The sequence below is a fragment of the Pelodiscus sinensis genome, chromosome 2 (assembly GCF_052426305.1).
Source record: "Pelodiscus sinensis isolate ZL-2025 chromosome 2, ASM5242630v1, whole genome shotgun sequence".
NCBI lineage: Eukaryota > Metazoa > Chordata > Testudines > Trionychidae > Pelodiscus > Pelodiscus sinensis.
The window spans coordinates 118,968,470-118,988,751 of NC_143053.1; the positions used below are offsets into that span (position 1 = coordinate 118,968,470).

Genomic DNA, 20,282 nt, shown 5'->3' on the forward strand with positions numbered 1-20,282 from the left:
GAAAAAAGTCGCTCTATGAAAAACAATGTGAAAATACCGATAATATCGTCGAAAGCAGCAGGGAATTGTTTAAACAAAATCGGTGCTCGCATGATTGCCCAGTACAAATACGTGAACCCTGAGTTTAAGTTTGGATGCAAAGCTAGAGCTTTTTCTGAGTATATGAAAAAGCGGAGGGACATACCTTCCTCCCCGCGTAGTGTTTATGAAATGGAAAACTAGCAGTCCAGGGCTGTAAAGGATAACAGCCACGGGGATAGAAAAAAGTAAGCGTCCTATTTATTTTTTAGTAAAGCACTGACCACAGTTTTCTCGTAACATATAATTATTAGTCTGAGGGGGCAGCCGTGTCAGTCTATAACTGCAAAAACTTAAACAATGGTTCTGTAACTCCTTAGAGACCACTTATATATTTTTGGTTAGTATCGTGAGCTTTCGTGGGTACCATAGCTCACATGATACCACGTGTGTGTGTGTGTGTGTATTCGGTTAGTCTCTAAGGACCATTGTTATTTGTCATGTAATTATTAGCATGCTCATGACCAACAATTCTAAACCATTGTCCCTATAATGGAAATGTGTGTGTATTTTTTTTTAAATAGGGCATTGCAACAATATACCGCTGTCTTCCACTGGCTGCCTTGTTAATAACTTGAAAGCAGATTTTACTCTTTATATTGCCCCTGTCCCCTCTAGCTTTCTCCTGCCCACTTCCCCCAATAATTGCGAGGTAGCGGTGGGTATTTTTCTTACACCCGACAAAACGTCGGGAGCTTTGCCTGCTGTAATGATCCTTCCTAGATTTGTTGTGTCTGGAGACAGGGCTCCGCCAACGAAATGTCAGAGGTGAAGGGGGATCACAGGGAGGCAGTACAAGCTCAGCCCTTCAGCTAGCGGTCCCCTCGCTCGGATGCTACCGAAGGGCCGTAGGAAAGCTGCGAGAGAGCTTTCCTTCGCCACCTCAACTTTCTGGCACCCAGGCTGCCCTTCTTTCCCAGAAGTGGGCGATAGGGAATCGCCCGTTTTGTATAGGCCCAGCAGAAGAAAGGGCACGTCAAAAGATGAGCCCGGGGTCCATCGGAAAAGCGCCGTCTTTATTTTTCACCAGAGCACGAGGGGACTCCATTCTCTAAGGCTGAGTTAAAAAAAAAAAAAAAAAAAAAACCAGCCCTCGCACTTCAAAAAATCGATCCGTCTCACCCTTCAGTCATGGCTGGCTTTAGAATCGTTTCTAATCACCTATTCGTTTCGGGGGAGCAGGGGCGAGAACTGTGTGCGCCCACCGAAGTATCGCATATCGCTGAGCTGATGGGGTGAACCCTCTACAGAGCAGCCTTTGAGAGGCTCGCAATGCTGCAAGGCGTAATGCATTATTTATAAAAGAAAGATCAGAGCCCGCACCCCACGGCTTTGGCTCGTCTAACCTTCACGCTAACGCTTCATTTCTGAATAGCAGTCACAAGAAAGGGAACCTCGAGAGAAGTTTGTGCGCAAATGATCACTCAGATTCTGAGCTGGCACTCGGAGATGAGAACTGGGCCCCTCTCCCTTTGCAGAGGCGAAAGGGGCTCGCCAGCCTGGGCTGAGCCCGCCTGCTTTTTCAGATGCGAGTGTTTAAATGTGGGCAAAGGGGTCCAGCTGGGCATTGTGATAGTCTGACTTGCACCTCACAGTTACGTTATATTAGCTACTGTCCGTATCGCGTGTGTCCTGTTTGCTAAGATTTTTTTATAGTGATAAAGGGAAACTGAAAGGGAGAGGAGGGGCACGCAAAAAAGAGCAGCAGCAACTTTGAAAAAGCACGTCAGTCCTTCTGGTCAGAGCAACACCGAGAGCCTGTACTGCGGCTTGCTAATTAAGATACAAACATTTGCACGTGTTCAGCGAGGGTCTGAGTTACTTCCAGCCTCATCCGCAGTCTCTTGCGCTGACAGGTAACAGAAAGCGGAATGGCCTAGAGATAGAGCTGCTGGTAATGACTCTTATTTTTTATACACTAGACTTCACAACCGTAGACGACAGAACAAAGTGTCAAACCCTGTTACAACTAAAGCGTTCATTGCACTCTCTGATTTTCTTGCATTCTCATCCCCAACCCCGCAACCTCCTGGTTGGAGGAGAGGGGGAAATGGCAGAAAGAATGGGACATTCCTGACTCAGCGCTAAGGCAGTATCACTAAAGTGTAACTTTGTTTTTAAGCTGCAGACCCCGTATTTTTGTCAAGGTGCGCCCTAGTACCTTGTAAAACCCCGGAAGCCTTGATGTTCTAAATGTAGCAATATAGTAATTTCTGACCACCAGCCTATTATGACAAAGTTACAGTGATGCGAGCAGCCAGATGCTTTAAACTTTTGACTGGGCAAAAGCCTCTGGCCCCCCTGTAAAAGGACTCAGACAAGAAAAGCAGTTTGTTCCTCTAGCAGAGCCCTGCGCTGAGTTTCCGATCCACTTGCGGGTCTTTTAGAAACAGAGCGGCTGGTCCTCTGGCAGGGTCACATTATGCATTCCTGATTGAGGCCGAACTCCCCGAAGGTTTCCCAGGGAATGGTGTTCTAGCGGTATCGGGCCCGCACGCCCTGCGCAGGAGAGCTCCCTTGTCACTGCTCATTGGTTTGGAAAGGGCAGAGGCTGGGATGAGGGTTTGGAGCAGTTTCCTTTTCTAGACTGTGTTTGCTTTATAGTTCTGCTACTCGCGAATATCCAATAATTGAAGCAACTGGAACTTGGCCGTATGCAGACTGCACGGGCAGGTTCATCCTAAGTATGATGAATTATCACAATCCATTACTCTTCCCTTTTATAACTAACGGGGACTTTTCACAATTTATATTTAAAACGCCAATGGGCCAAAACCATGCAGCCACACATACATATGCACGTTCTTACAGGGGAAAATATTTATGCGCCTGTGTGCATACACTGCACTAGATCAAATCAGTGCACGAAACTTGCTTGCATAATTGGCAGCGAGGTATAATCTCGCTATCTTTTAAATAGCTGTACAAAAATTAGCGATTTGGTAGTATAGTTTAGTGGAGAACTAGATCAGCAGGGGGCAACGAATAATGTAGTAATTACAGTTAAAAGGTAATGTATTCTTCACTTGGCAGTTTGAACCCTTACACAATTAAAAATCTTGGGAATGAAAGCATTTCTGAAGTAGACGCTGTTGTCGATTTTTTCTTAAAAAAAAGAAGAGAACATTTCGCTGTCCTTGTGTCCGTCAACTTTATACTAATTACAAGGGCATCCATCGTAGGCCCAACGTGCCAAACCATACAGCCTAGAAGTTAAGAGTAAAGATTTTACTGGTGCATGTGCCACTGGTCCAATTCGCCCAAGAAAAATTAAGACAGGCACAGGGGGAAGCAAACCCTCGCAGCTTGTGCAAAATACCCCAATTCGTTTTGACGCGTGTTAACCAATCTTCACGCAGCGTTTATATTTACATCTAGATCGAAATACACCGGAATTACAGATACTTTTTTCCAGTCAATGGTCTTTTGTCATACAAAAGTACCATGTTTCCAGGAACGCTCCAAGTTGGTAGCGAAGATAGTAAAAAAGGCACGCAGGAGCGCTGCAAAACGTTACCTAGGGCTGCTGCTTTTTACCGGGCAGGCGCGCCAGAAAAAGTTCTCTCCTGGACTCCTCTCTCAGGCAAACCCCTCATCTGCCCATTTAAGGCGGCCTCTTAGCTACCAAGAGCCGCTGGAATAGAAAACTGTTAGGTGTGAGCATTGCCCGATCCCTGAAATGCTCGTGTCGTTTTCCCCGGGGAAAGGCAGGGGCTGTGCACACGACAGGCATTGTGAAGGAGTAGTGAGAAAGTTGCAGCTTCTCTAAAGAGTAGCCGTGCAAAAGCAGGGACTCTCATCTGTGTAGTTCAGCTTATTGGGCCGGGTGTTTGTCTGTACTTGTATGAACACATGAAAATACATTAGTGTGACTGCTCCCACCTCCATTCGCGTGCTAATTACACACGGTTAAAATTAATCAGCGGGCCATGCACTCACAGGGAGTTTTAAACAATGCTTAGCTATTGGTGCATAGGCCCCGTGGGGGTGTTTTTTGGTAGAAATTCCAACGCACACAATCTGGCTCAATGCTTTTGACATAGGAAGAGCCATGCCTGTCTGACAGCCGCCTTCCCCTTGGAAGGAACATTTCTGAAACATAACGTGGAGAGGAGGAAGCAGCCTTGGCGATAGATACATCCTTCCCAGAGTGGAGGCGGTGAAGTGGGAGTCCTTGTACAAGCGCCCCAAGATTTAGACGCGCCTACAGAAAGGGACAAAACTAGTTGCCCCCTTTTAAAAATATGCTCCATCGGAAGAGCGACTCCATTTAAAAAAAAAGCCACTTCAAACCCTGCGTGTATTAAATATCCGCTCCTCCTTCTTTCTGCCTGGAGTGGCCATGTCTGTCCCCGGGGAATTGTTTGCAAGAGCCCAACGAGGCTGCCCGCTTCTCCCGTCTCCGCGTCAAACGGGGCACCAGTGCCCTGGCCTTTTACACTGCCAAGACCCCGCCCCTCTCCCGGTCCGAGACTGGCGCTGACGCGCGCTGCACCTGTGTGCAGCCCGGCCCGCCGACGGGCTACGTGTGCGTATGGACATGTCTATTGTGCTCAGACTCGGTCCTGCGGGGTCAGCCTTAAAGGAAGCATCTGTTTCCAATTAGTCTTCGAGCTCCTGCTTGAGACGCTACACTGTTCCCGAGGAGGTGCCCTTTGAGCGCCCGCTCGGCTCAGAACAGCCCGGCCCCAAGCACACTGAAACCACCTCCTCCTGCAGCACACACTTTTTCCATTGCACCTCTGGCAACTGCCTGCCTTTCACACAGGCACACAAAGAGCCTTCTCTCTCCCGCAGCCTGGTTACTCACCCACTGTGAAAAGCTCGAGCAAGTCTCCATACGCGCCTATACAGTCCCCATAAAATGGCTCTTGCATGCAAGCAGGGACGCTTATTCTGGGGCTAACACTCACATTGGTACTGAACTCTTCCCAAATTTCAGTGTGCTCCCACCCTTCCTTTTATTATAAGTTTACACCCCCTCTTTGTCTAATCCTTATAGGACATTATTCACTTCAATCAGATTAAAAAATACACACAGGAGCGAGAGAGGTAACATCACAGTTAAATACTATTTTGCCCATGTTCTGTATTTGCCTGAAGGATCTCATTTTTTTGTTTCTCACCCTAAGCCTGGCTCATTTTCGAGGCATAAAGCTCAGAAGAGAAGAGTAATTGCTGAAGATCCTAAACCAAAGGGAAATGTATGGGCTCCTCGACCTCTGGATAACCTGGGCACCTTGGCACCAAATCTTGCAACAATATTTACTTACCTTGAATTTGCTGTTTTTTATTTATTTACTCAGTTTTTTATTTCTTAAGGCATCATTCGAGATGGTTGGAGCTCCTGGGTGAGCGCTAATGACAGTCAGCAGAAACAGGATGGAATGTGAATGGCTCCGTTCTGCAGGAATTGCATCTTCAAGGTGCTGGACAGAGTAGCTTACTGTGTTTTTACTCTCACATACTGGAGTCTTTTTTTTTTCTTTTTAAAGCCTTACAATCTCCTCTGACTGGTTTGAAAGATATTTGAGCAATTAGGAATTAATTTGTCATAGACCAAAGACAATTTCACTGTAACTTACAGCACTTATACCAACTTTAGAGTTTAAGCGGTGGAAGTGGTACATTGGGGTGGAGGTAAGCAGCAGGAAATGAAAAAAAGGAGTGCACAGAAAGGAAGACAAGGGGGAAAATAGGGCATAAGGGTCTGAGGAATGAGCTGTAAATGTTACTGGCAACGAATTTTATTATTTTCTTTCATGTTTTCTCTGACTAGAAATCAAAATTCACGTCAGGTCCTTTGTAGAAAGATGATTTTTAATATCAAAAGACAATTAATTGGAAAGCCCAACGGTCAGATCCCAGACATATTTCAGGTACATGATGAGGGGAGACAACCCTGGAGTTAAATCTTACATTTAAGAAACCTTAAACAGGAGCAGCAGCAGCACTGATGTATGCGATCTTCTCTTATTTGCAAAGGTCTAGAAACTAAATGAATCTTTCACACAAATACTTAAAATAAAAAAGCCCCCGGCTCCCAAGCATTGTACACCGATCATGCTTCTTCTCCATTCGAGTATGTCCAACTATGCAGACAGCAGCCTCAACCATCAACGGGAGTGATTTCTCCAGAGGAGATGAAAAGACCATTTGGAGGCAGAGAGCAGGCTTAGGCATTGGGGTTATTTTTCATGAGTTTCACATCAGCTTCCACCATCTCTTTCACCAAGTCCTGCAAGAAGGAACAGCATGTGCTAGCTATTCTCATCTTTTGAAAGACTCAAAAGCTTTGGTTTTTAACTTTATTGCCCACCCATTTTAAGATACTCAATGCACCAACCCCTTCCCCCCACCCCCTTCTGGCTCCCTTTTCTGGTATCATTTCAATTATTATTTTACTGGGAGGGAAAAGTTTACTTTGATGTTAACTGCAGCAAACAGAAGTCCAGGAAAGCAAACTCCAGGGGGCTGTCAAATCTGGAGACAACTGATCAGTAATTTTAAAAATACCACAATTTATGAGAAAAAATACCCTCCTTAAGGATCCAATATTAAAATAGCAGGGACTTAAAATTTACATTGACATGAATAGAAATCTTGGTTTGTTTTCTTTGTGTATTCCCATGCTTTGTTATGTGAGTTCTGTGATTTTTACAGATTTATTCTGCAGTGGCTTGGCTTTTAAGGTTGGGCCCCGAATCAAAGCTATTTTCCAAAATGTTCAGTACCATAATATTTAGAATGAATTTTGCAGCATTTAATCTTCCAGTAGGAGAAGCTGTGTTCTTAAATAGCTGTACTATCACTATGGAAACTGCAATTTATCTTTTTATTCACCAGTTAAAAAACGCTGCTCCCCTTCACCCTGTTTATTCCCCCTTTTCATAACTACACAAACATGGCAGGAATAAAAAAAAATACCCCAGTAACTTACATCAAAAGTGACTTTGGGTTTCCAGTTCAGTTTCTGTTTTGCTTTAGTGCAATCTCCTTGAAGAAAATCCTGGGAAAAGGAAAAGAAAAGAAAAATTGCAGGACCTCTGTGTTCCTTGTTGCAGAGTGTAAGGTTTGCCACAGCAGAGTTTGCTCCTTATCTAATGCACCTTAAGGCACCCAGCAGGTATAATTTGTCTTTAAAAGAATGAAGCTAGACCAAAGACCTTCAGGCTACAGAAATCACGGGCCTGATTCCCTTAACAGGTTGTAGCTTAGGTGGAAAGACAAGGCAATGGCCTCTCAAATTACTGACAGGTATTGTCTAGCATTGCTTATAGACTCCTCCTCTGTCCACGCTTATTTCCATGAAAGTCCTGGGCTAGATTTCAGTCTTTACAGGCCACACTTAGAAACTCTGACAAATCATTTATTTTCGATTATGCAATTTCAGTTGAAGCTCAGATGCCTATAAATCACCCATAGGCACATTTAAGAAACTTTGCACAGGCCATTTAAAACATAAGAATAATTCTTCTTTACATCAAACCTTATTGACTCTTTAATGGTGAACCCTTTACATTAAGTTGTCATATGTCCTGCTCATGCTACTAAGAGAGCTGTTTCGAATTATTGCATTTTTTCCCTTTTGGTTAAACAGAAGTAAATCACAAAGCAAACATGACAACTGAAATGTTCTTTCAAATAAAAACCATGTGATCATGGAAAGACCATGTTGAATAATGGTAGAACCCTGGTTACTTCAGTGTTATAAAGCATGTCCAATAGACACACAAAGTAAAAACTTTTCGCACACTAGTTTTTACAAGAGGTAACCTGAACATCCAACCTGGAAAGAAAAGTAACTGGATATATAACTGGATGCATATAAACTACCCTGAAATAGTACTACAGGAACTCGGACACTGTTAGTCAACCATATTTTTATGTTCCTAGCCTATTTAAAGCGCCACAACACATACATACTGCATCTCTAATGTAATTGAAAGATCTATTGTATTATTGCTTCTAGATTAAATGTAAATTATACAAATCTCCCATTGCTTGAATTTATGTACAGAGCTCCCCTAAAACACAATTAAAATGTATGTGAAGGTAAAGGATAGCTGTATAGTACTAGAGCAATATGTCTTCTCTATCCTTGCTGGGGATGTAAAAGTAGGATTTGCTGTCTTTAAAATAAGAACAATCTGTGTTCCCTCATCCTTTCTGAGCTAATAAGTATTTTGTGGCATTCTCTAAAAGCACTGCCACACAGTGTTCCAGATACCATCTTTTTGTATGCCTGTGATCACGTTAACTTCCAAAAATTGCCTTGCCCTGTGCCATATGTAGAGCATTCTTCACAACTGAAGAATACATAAGCTACATAAAAGTAGAGTTCCCTTGCAGGAGCAGAGGAAAATCACCTCAGGTACTGTTCTGCAGATGGGGATGTGGAACAAACAGGTCTGCTGAGAAGGTTCCAGGCAGCATTTTTAATAATTCAGTCTGTATGCTAAAAATAAAATGAGCTTCCTCAAATAAAGACTATTCAGCCAGATCAAAACAAAATGATGACAAGCAAAATGTCATTTTCCTAAATTATTCTAAACCTTTCCTATTGCAAGTCTATCATGGTGTTTGGAAATTATGGTAGACTTTGGGACTGAGTTCCATAAAACCTTTACTAATTATAGGAAAGATTTCCACTGACTTTTGGTTCTAAATCCAAATGAAAGTATTAAAATATATGTTCTCTCATTTTAGTTTAGCATGCATTATATATGTATGCAATTAAGAAAAACCTTAAAATACAAATTTAATATAAAACCAGTTTTCCCTTTAATCCATACTAATGTAAGTTGCTTTAAACATTTAAGCCAAGTTAACTAGTAGCTTACAGTAATATTTTTAATATCATCTAACTTTAAAAGCCTTAAACAAGTATATCATAAAATCAGTTTTATTTTTATAAATATTGTATAAAGTAATACATTTACATCCACAATATTTTAAAAAGAGATTATTTCAAAACTCTGCCCAATGTAGGATTATTTATGTTTTACCCATTGTGGAAAAAGGTCAAGAGACAAGGTTGTCATTGTCTCATTGTACAGCAAATAAGTTTACAAGAAACCTATCTACAAGCTGCTTTTTAAAAGGTTAGGGGGTAGTCTTTAAACTTTCTAGCAAATATTCTAATTTAAAATAATTAATTCATTTCCAAAATTGTTATTTTTCAATCGAAATCCTCATTCAAAAATGTAAGTGCTCAACTGTTAAGCGCAAAAAAAAAAAAAAAATCAATATAAGTTCTAAAGTTACAGTAAGTAACTGGATGGTAAGCTGGATGGTATATATGAGATATCTAATTAAAGAATGTAAGTTAAAAACAAAAGAGAAACCTTAGAGAAGTCCACATACTTTAACAAAGAATTAAAAGTAGTGTGGTGCTTTGTTTGTAAATTTGACTCCGGTTAAAACAGTTTAAATGACTTTTCTAAATAAGTTTATATTTTATTAAAATCCTATTATACAATAGGACTTGATTACAAATAGCATTATATAAACATAATTTCTGCCTATGGATTTTTTTTAAGCTGCTCAGATATAAAAGTTAGTAGATAGACCAAAATAACATGGATGTGAAAAACAAATTACAGTTTAAATCAATCAACATTACACCTAAATTCGAGGATTCCATGTTTTTCTAGTGAAAGCTTGAAACACAGAATGGAAATGTTAATGATGACTGGAAAAAGCAATTACCGATTAAAGAATTGTATTGTAGTCATATTTCCTGTATTTTTCTAGAAGTAGCTCATAATATGTTAAAATAAAGTAACTACAATTAAATAAGAATATTTGAAAACTCTTGAAACTGAATCACTGCTTGTTTATTGAAATATTTCACTGAAACTAGAGTTGCACCTATGTAACTTTCAAATTTAGTCTGGTAAGCCCTACTTTACCAGTCCAGGGGATTTACAGCTTTTCAGTCCTAGGGCTTTACTTTCTGGAAGCACAACCAGACCAAAAGAGCTCATGAAAGAAGAGGATGAAATCCCATGAAGAAAATGGATCTTTGTGATTCTTGAAAGACAGCTGCTGCTGAATATTGACCTGCTAATATTCCTGTTTCCAATAGCATAGTAGGTAAAGATTAATTTTTTAAAACACACACAGTCTACTTCACAAAGTAGTATTTCTGCAGAATTTGTTTTATCAGGGTGCTTTATGCATACAATATATAAAAAGTTCTTTGACTTCATGTAGAATTCAAAGGAACAGATAGGGATTTTTTTTGTTTTTTTAAGGAAAGATGAAAATGTTCATTGTCTTGCGTAACTTTTAGAGTACTTGAACTTTTCAAATAAAATAGTTAAGTGTTTAAATATCCATGTTAGGCGGAAGTGCCACCAGACTCTTATTTTCCATGAAAAAGAAAACAAAGCATATAAATGGCAAGTTTTACATGTGAGTTACAACTTGTTCTTGAATATGGTAAGCTGAGCATTCAGTGAAGTAGCTAAAGGGGTAAAAGGCAACAGACAATTTGGCTGTTGCCATTTAACACTATTGTAAAAATCTCTGACAGATTTAACTTCACTTAGCTGTGATATGATCTTCTCTTTAGGCCATGGAAAATAATGAATCTGATACAATCTTTTCTGTTTGACTACTCCTCTCCTCTTCTGTTTACAATTATAGCTTAAAGCTTAAATGTGCAAAAAAAAAGCCCCCCCCACCTCTAAATTGTATTAAACCTGATTTTATGGAGATTTGGTTTTATAGTCCAAACCAAGCTAAACAAACAAAAAGGTGCACACACGAATACAGAGAAACTTGTGTAGTGTGGCCTGGCATTTTAAAAGAGAGTTATAAAAACTAGAGAGAAAAACGTAAAATATTTCTGTGTAAATATATTTCCTGAGCTCTGGCTCTGTGTGTCATCACTATTTTATTTTAACTCATTAGGTGAATGATCTGATTTCACTGTGCAATTTATTGTCGTTTAATGAAATTAAACTGAAAATGGAAAACACCTCAATACAACATGAGTAAAAAAGGGTGTTCCCATTGCTCAAGTCTTCTCCTAATACCACAATCCGTCTGATTACTGATTGATCATTTGTTCATTTAACTTAGCAGTTAGGAAACAATTCTGGCCCCAGTTACACCAATATAATTCCAGAGCAAGTTTTATAAGGTTATGGGTGCTATCACACCTATAGGGTGAGCTCCTGACCCAGGGCTGGCCTTACCATGAGGCGAACTGAGGCAGCCACCTCAAGTGCCAGACTGTGGGGGTGAACCAGTAGGACCCAGAGTGTATAAAATTGTATCTGCTGCTGGTGCATATGTATTCTCTCTGCAGTACCATGAGAGGAGCAGAACAGGAAGAAGGCAGAATTGACACCTTTCAAAGTTTTGGCCCAAGCGAGGGTGCATGGGGGCATCATTTGAGCTCCTCGCCTCAGGTGCCAAAATGTTGTGGGCTGGCCCTGTCCTGACCCCATGGAACTCAATAGCAAAACTCCCATTGACTTCAATGAAGAAAGGATTTCACCCCTAAATGGACAGTAAAACTATTACAATCCAGACTAAGATTTTTCTGGAAGGTGACTTTTTGTGTCACAGCTCTTATGAACTGATTAAAAGATTTACTTGGCATTGCTCGAGTCCTTAACTCAATTTTTATGTTTGAAAAATAAAATGAAAATGTACACTCCTCATTTAAATCAGTGCTCTGGGGATGAGAGGTTCGGTATACTGGCTGACCTGGGGAGAGAGGACTTCTTCAGGCCTCTCAATGCAGCAGGTTGGGGCCTGGTGAGAAGCACCTTTTCATGGCCATTGCAACTCTGCTGGCCACAGCCAGGGGAGGGTTGCATGGTGCCTGACTGGGGCAGGTCCAGGTTAGTCTGCCCTTTGCATCCCCCACCCTCCTGCCAGAATGAGTAATGCTGCAAACTGCATTTTCCCCCTGTTACTTGACGAAGGGGAACAACCATAGAAATTGGGAAGAGGAAGGGATCTTCATCCCCCCGTCCTCCCTAAAGGGTACCTGGAGAATGGGAGGGCTTAGGGCTGAGATAGTCTTGGATGGTGGGGTGCCTCCAGCCTGCCTCTTTCACCTACCTGGGAAATCTGTCTCTCTTCTATAGGGTCTTCTGAGAAGCAATCCCATTCCAGGCACATCCCATTGTCCTGGAACAACCAAACCCTGGCCTTGCTTTAAGTTAGGATACAAGAAAGCTGCATACTGAATTTGGTGGTCCTAGCTCTTACCAATTAGGAGGAGTTCTTAGACAGACAGATGTGTGCGCACACACACACTCAAATATATAGTAGATAAAGGGGTTAGAGTTAGACTAAAGTTCTGTAAATTCACTAAACTAAGTGCCAGTTACTACAGTTCTTTGCCTAAGAAAGGTTGTCAGAATTGGGTTTCGAAGATCTCAAAGTTCTCAGAAAGATAATAGTCTGAATACAAAGTTTCCTTCAAATCTCATTTTTTTTCTCTATTTTATGTATTTCCTTCTTGAGACCGCCATCTCAGCTTTGAGTCTTGCGATCAACTCCCCCCACCATTTAATTAGTCTATATTATTGTACAATTTCTAAGTTTCTTTAATTTTGGGGGTACATGCTGAGGCCATTTAATCTCCTATATAAATGTTATTACACTGACTATTCTTCTCTCTTTGGGTACTCTGTGGAGCAGTTTTCATATGTATTTTTTAACAAGAGATCATATAACTCTGCTCACTTACAGGGTGATTCCTAGTTAGTGTTTGTGTGTCTGCTACACTTCACTGTTAAAACATAGCAGACTCAAGGCTACGTCTACACACTGTAGCCTTCTTCCAGAAAAGCTTACGCAAATGAAGCGCCAAGTGGAATATTGCCGTGCTTAATTTGCATAATTAATTAGTAACCATTTTTTGCACTAGAGGCTTTTGCACAAAAAGGAGCTGCGTAGACGGCTCCTTTTTGCACAAAACCCCCTGCTTGCGCAAAAGCCGTTCTTCTCATTTTTTCAGGAAGAACGGCTCTTGCACAAGAGGGGGTTTTTGCACAAAAAGGAGCCATCTACACAGCTCCTTTTTGTGCAAAAGTGGCTGCTAATTAATTATGCAAATGAAGCGCGGCAATATTCCACTCCGTGTTTCATTTGCCTAAGCTTTTCTCAAAGAAGGCTACAGTGTAGATGTAGCCTCAGTGAAATCATTTCACAAAGTCAGTTAGGGAGGAGATTGATCAAACAACCCATGATACTCAAGATGTGTGCATTGCTAACTGCAGCAATTGCATAATCTAATTGCTGTCGCTCTTATGGTCTACTCTCCTAACGCTCCCCTTACTTGTCACCAGGCTGTGTTATATTCTCTGTCTTAACTAAGGCCCTGTTCCTGCAAAGTCTTAAGGGCATGAGCAGTCCACTGACCTCAATGGAAATACTGTGTAAAGTTAATCATGTGCCACTCTGTGGCATTGGAGCCAAAGAGCCTCAAAACAGGTATTAGTAGGTATAGTACTACTATAATTAGTTCCACCGAACTCAAATGAAGAAGTAAATGCCAGTCACAATAAGCAGCACTGTCTCTGGTAGTAAGTGCTTGCAGGATTGAGCCCTTATACTCTGAGATTTTTAAGGCTGTGGTGCTGGAATAATTTGGACAGTGGAAGTGCTGAGAACCATTGAATCAAACTGTAAACTCTGTATAAGATGGAAACCACTTCAAAGCAGGGGGTGTGGCAGAATCCTTAGTTCCAGCACCCAGAGGCCGGGATAGTGTCTTGATTTGTCTGTAAAGTGCCACATGCACTTATAGTGCCATGGAAATAATATAAAATAAAACAACTGACTCTTGGAAGCACTGTAAATAAGGAAGCATGGATATGAAGTGTGTCAAGGAGGAAAGCCCAAAATCTGCTCACAAAGAAAACATCTTGAGGAATTTAAGAAGGGCAGTTATGGAGTGGCATTCAATTTTCATTTTCCACCGCTGTTCTTAAAAAAGCAAAGTTGTAGAACAGTTAACATATCAAGGGAATGAAAGAATGCCACTGAATGTGGTTCCCTATCTAAAATTTGTTTTAATGTAGCTTGAGCTGGCTAGCTATTACTCTCTGGTCAGTGCCCCCCCCTTCCAGAAATGCAGTATTCTTCACAAAGACCCACAGAATAACACAAGCACAAATAACTAAGCGGTCTATGTGGTGGTAAGCGCTCAACGTGAACTCAGACATTGTGAAATTCAATTTGCAATGAAAATCCTGACCTTTTTCCCTAAGTGTATTTTAATGTGTAAAAAATTGTTTGCGTAGAAAACTTCATCTACAATCAAACTGTTCTGTGGAATAGGAGGACTTCAGTGGCTAATTTTGAGAGGTGCCGAGAATTTGCACTTCCAATTGACTTCAGTGGGCTACAAGTACTCAGTGCCTTCAGGATAAGGCCCAGTCAAAGGTTCCATTGTACTTGTAAAGTTAAGAGTTTTGATCAACTAACCATATGAGATCAGCCTTTTTCTCTTGCAGCACAAACCAGACACATTACAAAAGCGTGTTTAATTTATCTGTTTGATAATCTACAATTTGATCAGGCCTGAGAACTCGCAGCAGCAACAGAAGGTGATAATTATAGTCATGAACATTCTCTTCCCCCTCCCCCACCACTTTATTGTTGCACATCAGCACAAATTGAAGCTGAAGCCAGACCTCTCTCTTAATGACAGGGGGTGATAAGAGACAAGAAGAAAAGAGCAAACTGTCTGGTCTGCTCAGGAAGTTTGGAATCAGTGGCATTGTCCACCAGGGAGGCCAACAGAATGCCGTCAGTGCTAAAACAATGCTTCAGCTCAATTTCAGGGAAATTGAGTCAGTCAGCACTGGCTCTGACAAGCACACTGACATTGGAGATAAAATGGAGCAAAACAGAGGGAGCTGGCCCTCTGCGTGGTATGGTTCCCGTCGCCAGAGCTTTATCACATTGATGGAGGCAGCACATAATTTAATCAACATAAGAACATAATGCATATGTCCCTCTGAGGAGAGCATATGCAGACACCAAGTTACTATTGTTGTTATCTTTCTGCAAAAGTCAACTGAGTTACATGCCTAAGAATGTTAATATGGTCAAGTATTCTTCGCTCTTTTCATTTGCCAGATGAAGCCTGAGAAAACGTCTTGGCAAAAATTATTCTTTGGTTCAGATAAAATTCCTCCTCGTTTTTGGTCTGATCAGACTACTGACTTTAATGGGCTTGGGAATCAGGCCTTCAGTTGCTGAACACAACTATTCTTTCCTGGAGATTTGCCTCACCACAGGCCAGCTACTGTTTCAGTATAACCAGTTTGAGCGCTGAGGACTCTTCCAGAACATGAGATTTATGTATGGACAGTGATGTGCATGTAAAGATGTGGAATTTTATCACACGGAAAGTGAAAGCGCCACACTCTCAGGACTTTTGAAAACTAAACTGGACTGAACTAGAGGTGGAATTCTGGCCCCAATGAAAGCAATGGCAAAACAAGCATTGACATCACTGGGGCCGGGATTTCACTCTAGATATGTACCATAGGTCACAATCCTGCATTTGTGGGAGATAAATTAGATGAGCCAACATCAGCTTCTCTGATTCTATAAACACATTTTGGGACACTGCAGACACCAAGGAAGGCTTCCACTTAAGATTGTCTGAAGTGTAACAGGTGCCTATGAAAAGAACAGAGAGAATTCCAGAGAAAATGAAAAAGATTAAATCAACTAAACTTGCACCTACCTTTTATTATGTAAATCTTGAGTATGTTGAAAAAAAGAAACTTAAAATGTGGAACAATATACTATTGTGTGTGCGTGTAAGTGTATATATACAAAATTAAAACACACACACACACACACAGTTTAAATGAATTGCCACATTGCTGGTGAAGAAGTGGATTTTGCCCAGGAAAGCTCATACTCGTTTTAAAAGTTACACACTATCCCCCTAAGACTACCTGAAATAGTTATACAACTAAAACTTCTAATCGTACACCAAACCTTTAAAGATATGCATGTAAATACACATTCCTTCTCTCTGCATATATCCATCCACATATATGCAGAGCGCCAAAAATCTTAAGGTTAACTTGCAAAACAAAAAAATCTGAAAAGTAAAAACTTGAAACCACATTTTATTGCAAACAAAACTGAGATGTTGAAATGTTCTAGCAAAATTATGAACTTCACTAACAGTAAGATCCTTTTATACAGCAGTAGGGGAAGGCAAAATGAGAAAAAAACATGAAAGATAAATAATTTCTGATTGTAATATAATAGAAGAATACCATTATATCTATCAACTCATCTATTTATTAATCAATCAATCAGTATTTTGTTTGTTAATTATTGAACTGCATTCTATTGTATCTTTCATTCCATTGTGCCCTGATACTTTGAAAACTCTCATGGAATGAGAGGTTTTGCTTGTGTATGGAATGAAAAATGTAGGATCAGAACATGATTACTCAAAGCACTTGTTATCAGGCAGAAAGCTTATTAGTGTGAGTGAGAGGCTCTTTACATGTAATAGCCATAGATAATTTTTAATTAAGTCTGAGGATTATTTTTCTCATTTCCCTTTCCTGTCATGGTTTTTCATAATTTTGTCTATATTGTTAATGTTGTTTTATTTCAATGGGATGAATTGTGTAGTAAGAAATGTGAATGATGCAAGTAGAATCAGATCGTTACTGCTTAGGAAGCAAGCTACTGACCCTTGCTTTAAAACCCTTGATATGTTCGCTGGTCTGTGCGTCAGATAGCCTCTTGACATGTTACTATAGACACTATAATTCTGTAAAATTGTTAAATCGTCTAAGAAGTTTTAGTAGGTTTGCCCATCATTGCTACGTAAATATGAGAAACAAAAACAATTATCATAACTATGAGCTTGTTTTTTCTGTACACAAACATTGTAAGTACACTCTATTTTAACAGTGTGACCAAGTTACAGAGTGAACTTTTTTACAATATCCAGGCCATGTGGTCTCTGGGAATTTCATTAAGTTGAGTCAAACTACTGTGTCTTTTCATGTTTAGCTAATCAGACATTTCTATAAAAATAAATATTAAAAAATTGGACAGGTGTGCTCTCCCTCCCCCAATGGATGTACTTTATCTGATATTTTTTTACATGGTAACTAAACACTTAAATATTTATCTGTCCTCTGTCTATTTCGTTGGATACATTACTGATGTGTTAATTTTTCCATAACAATCTCCTATATTTTTGGGGAAACATTTTCTAGTTCTGGGCTGTTTTTCTTTTTTCCAATTAGAGGTTATCAATAGGATAGTTGCTGCTAACATATGGATGTTTAACTTAATTTCTTTGAGCATGATAATTTCTGCCAAGAAATCTCAGGTGATTTTTTTGAGACAGAATTAGGGATGAAACATTTCACTCACCCCCAGTCCCCACATCTTCTACAACATGGATAAAGACGTGTTTCATTTTTGTCTTTGAATGTGTCACCTCCAATATTTCCCTCTATGGACTCACACTTGACAAGAAAATAAACTAATGTAATTTAATTCTATAATATGTCTAAAAGTACATAGTACATCCCTATCACTGTTGTACCATCACTTCTTTGTTATGATTTGAATATGAACATGTATTACATTTATAAGAAACCTTATTTTTATAAAAACAATGTCCCCCATTAAACTGCAGCTTAATCAGAAAGCTATTTTCTGTCTAAAAACATTTTGATGGAAACATGTGACAGCTATAATTTTTAATCTCCCTCCCTTAAATATCCATTTAGCTAATAACCACAAACCACTGACGGATAGCTTTGTGGTTTCCACTATAGGATGGGGTAGAAAAGTAAATAAAACAAAAACAAAACAAAAAAACCCCAAACTTTTGCACGGCTATCTAGGCTCTCTACACTTTGGGGTCACTTATTGGGGGCAGGAAGGAAGAGGAGAGGCAAGAAATGGGGAATGAGTGGAGATAATGTAGGATTCTAATGTTTAACAGGAATGCTCATGAATTATGTTTATCTTACACACCTACCATAAAAATACCCATATTTAATGTAAGCCAGTGCTTTAAATGTGCAAAGAGAATCACCAGGGGATGGGAAGGCTATGGACTCCTCCATGAATCCGGCACATAGGTTTCTTTATTTCCTCTCAAACACATATTACAAAACAAATGGTCCATGAAAGGGTTAAAGTAAAACACGGTGGGATAATTTTACGTTCTGAGCATGTCCTGAATGTATTCTTCAGCATGCTCGACAGAGAAGGAAATCCAAGCAGTGGCCTTTCACATGACATCATAAAAGCCTAATTTATCACCAGCCACCAAACATCTAGAAAATCATAACATCCTTTCAGGAAAAGCATGTGCAAAATAATCAGATTTACTTTGATGAAAGCTTTAGAATGCAAGTCCAAGTAGGATGCTACAAATAGTAACCCTTTGCAGGTACTTGCCCTAGCTAACACCTCAGACACATGTTTTGCTTAATAGGAGGCTGCTGCATTTCCTGCTCATAAATACATTTATTTTTATATTGTATATGCACTCCATCAAATCATACTGTTAAAGAGAAAGGGTCAGAGATCCTGAAAAATGTAAGGTTTGCTGAGCAGTACTCTGTGGTAGAAAGTAGGCTTAAGATGGACTAAGTGGCTAGACAAGTACTCCCTTTGAATAGGGAGAGCCCTTCCGCAGTGCAGAGATAACTTAAGATGACCTTTTGCTCCCCTCAGTCTTGGTGCAGGTGCATCAAGGTTTTAATCTGAGCATTGCTTTTATGATCCTTAGTTACTGGAATGGCCATTGGGATGTAGATTTTGCATAAGCCACCATTGCGTACCTTCCTTTTTGGTTTTTGAGCTGAGTATACTCAAATAAGCCCTATGAACTTGGCTCAAAATCTAGTTAATCAAAAAATAGATCACTTGTACATGACATGACCTGATTTTCAGAGGCAAGCTTGCTGAGCTCACTAGGAGTTGGGGATGTTCACCACCTCTGAAAAATCAGGCTGCAATCTTACCAGGATATAGCTGGAGCAACAGGGAGTATCTCCGAGTTAGCTGTGGATCATCCAAGGTTGCCTGACATGTTTTACCAGCATCGTTTGTTAATGCAATGACAAAAATTAGAATCCTAATTTGGGCACAAGGAAATCTTCCACCCACCATTACTTATTCACTGCATGTAAACTGTATATTTCATCTGAGGAGCCAAAAATTCTTTACAAAGATGAGAGATAGTTCTGTCTGTCTATCCAGGACTCTGTATTCCAAATTGGTGTGTTTTTCTGGCCCGGTACAAATACATATGGATTTATCATAATATTATTCTAAATCTCCAATTAACATTAATTCAAGAAGCAAAACATGCCTGCAAAATCAAATGATCTTGCATTTATAAAATAAATAAGTGCATTTATTTGGTTTTAAAATGATATATTCTTCTACAACATAAAATATGTGCAATGCATGGTCATATATTAAGTAAAGGATATATTTAAAACTCTCATTGTTTTTAGTGAATTGGCCAGTATTTCAGTAATGTTCATGGACTGCAACAGTAAATTCAGCTCACTGAACAAAGTGCCTTAGAACTCTTGCTGGTCAATACTCACATCTTGCTGATGTGACATGAAACAATAAACTTGCTTTTCAGAGTGTTAAAAAAGCAACTTCAATATATGTTACTAATAAACCTTTGAGAATGAAAGCAGGAATGCTATATAATATACACAAAATATGGTGGATCTAGAAAAGGACACAAGCTCCCTGGAAAGGAAAGTCTGGAAAAAATTTTCAGAATGCTTCTGTCTCTGTCTCTGTCTCTGTCTCTGTCTCTGTCTCTCTCTCTCTCTCTCTCTCTCTCTCTCGAAAGACATTACCACAACAAGCCACCATCAAACCACTAATTCAATAAAGCTAAAACAATAAAATAAGATAAATATTTCCTCCTTTTTTCTTCCATCTTCTCCTTTTTCTATTCCTGTTGCTGCTTCTTCATTTTTACGCGTTCTTTCTTCACTCATTTTTCAGTGTCTATACTTTCCCACATACTATCTGAGTTAAATTAAGCATCGGGTAGGAGGTTTCATTTTCCACAGACTTCTGAGGAGTTATACTTGTTTACATCAAGTCAAATTTGGCCCATTTCCTCTATTTTTTTCACTTTTAGAAAATGTTTTAGGTTTCCCCCCTTGTTAATCCAGTTTCTC

General features: G+C 39.9%; 1 protein-coding gene across 2 annotated transcripts in view; it reads right to left on the bottom strand.

Annotated features, from left to right (window-relative positions):
• Nucleotides 1-5,879: 5,879 nt before the first annotated feature.
• GMDS (GDP-mannose 4,6-dehydratase) overlaps nucleotides 5,880-20,282 on the bottom strand; it is a 548,706-nt gene continuing 534,303 nt past the window's right edge. For both annotated transcript variants that reach the window (XM_075921351.2, XM_075921350.2), the window contains 2 exons: nucleotides 7,019-7,087; nucleotides 5,880-6,316 (listed from right to left, as the gene is read on the bottom strand). In XM_075921351.2, the coding sequence (XP_075777466.1) occupies nucleotides 7,062-7,087 (26 nt within the window). In that variant the 3' untranslated portion in view covers nucleotides 5,880-6,316; nucleotides 7,019-7,061. The remainder of the gene's footprint in view (nucleotides 6,317-7,018; nucleotides 7,088-20,282) is intronic.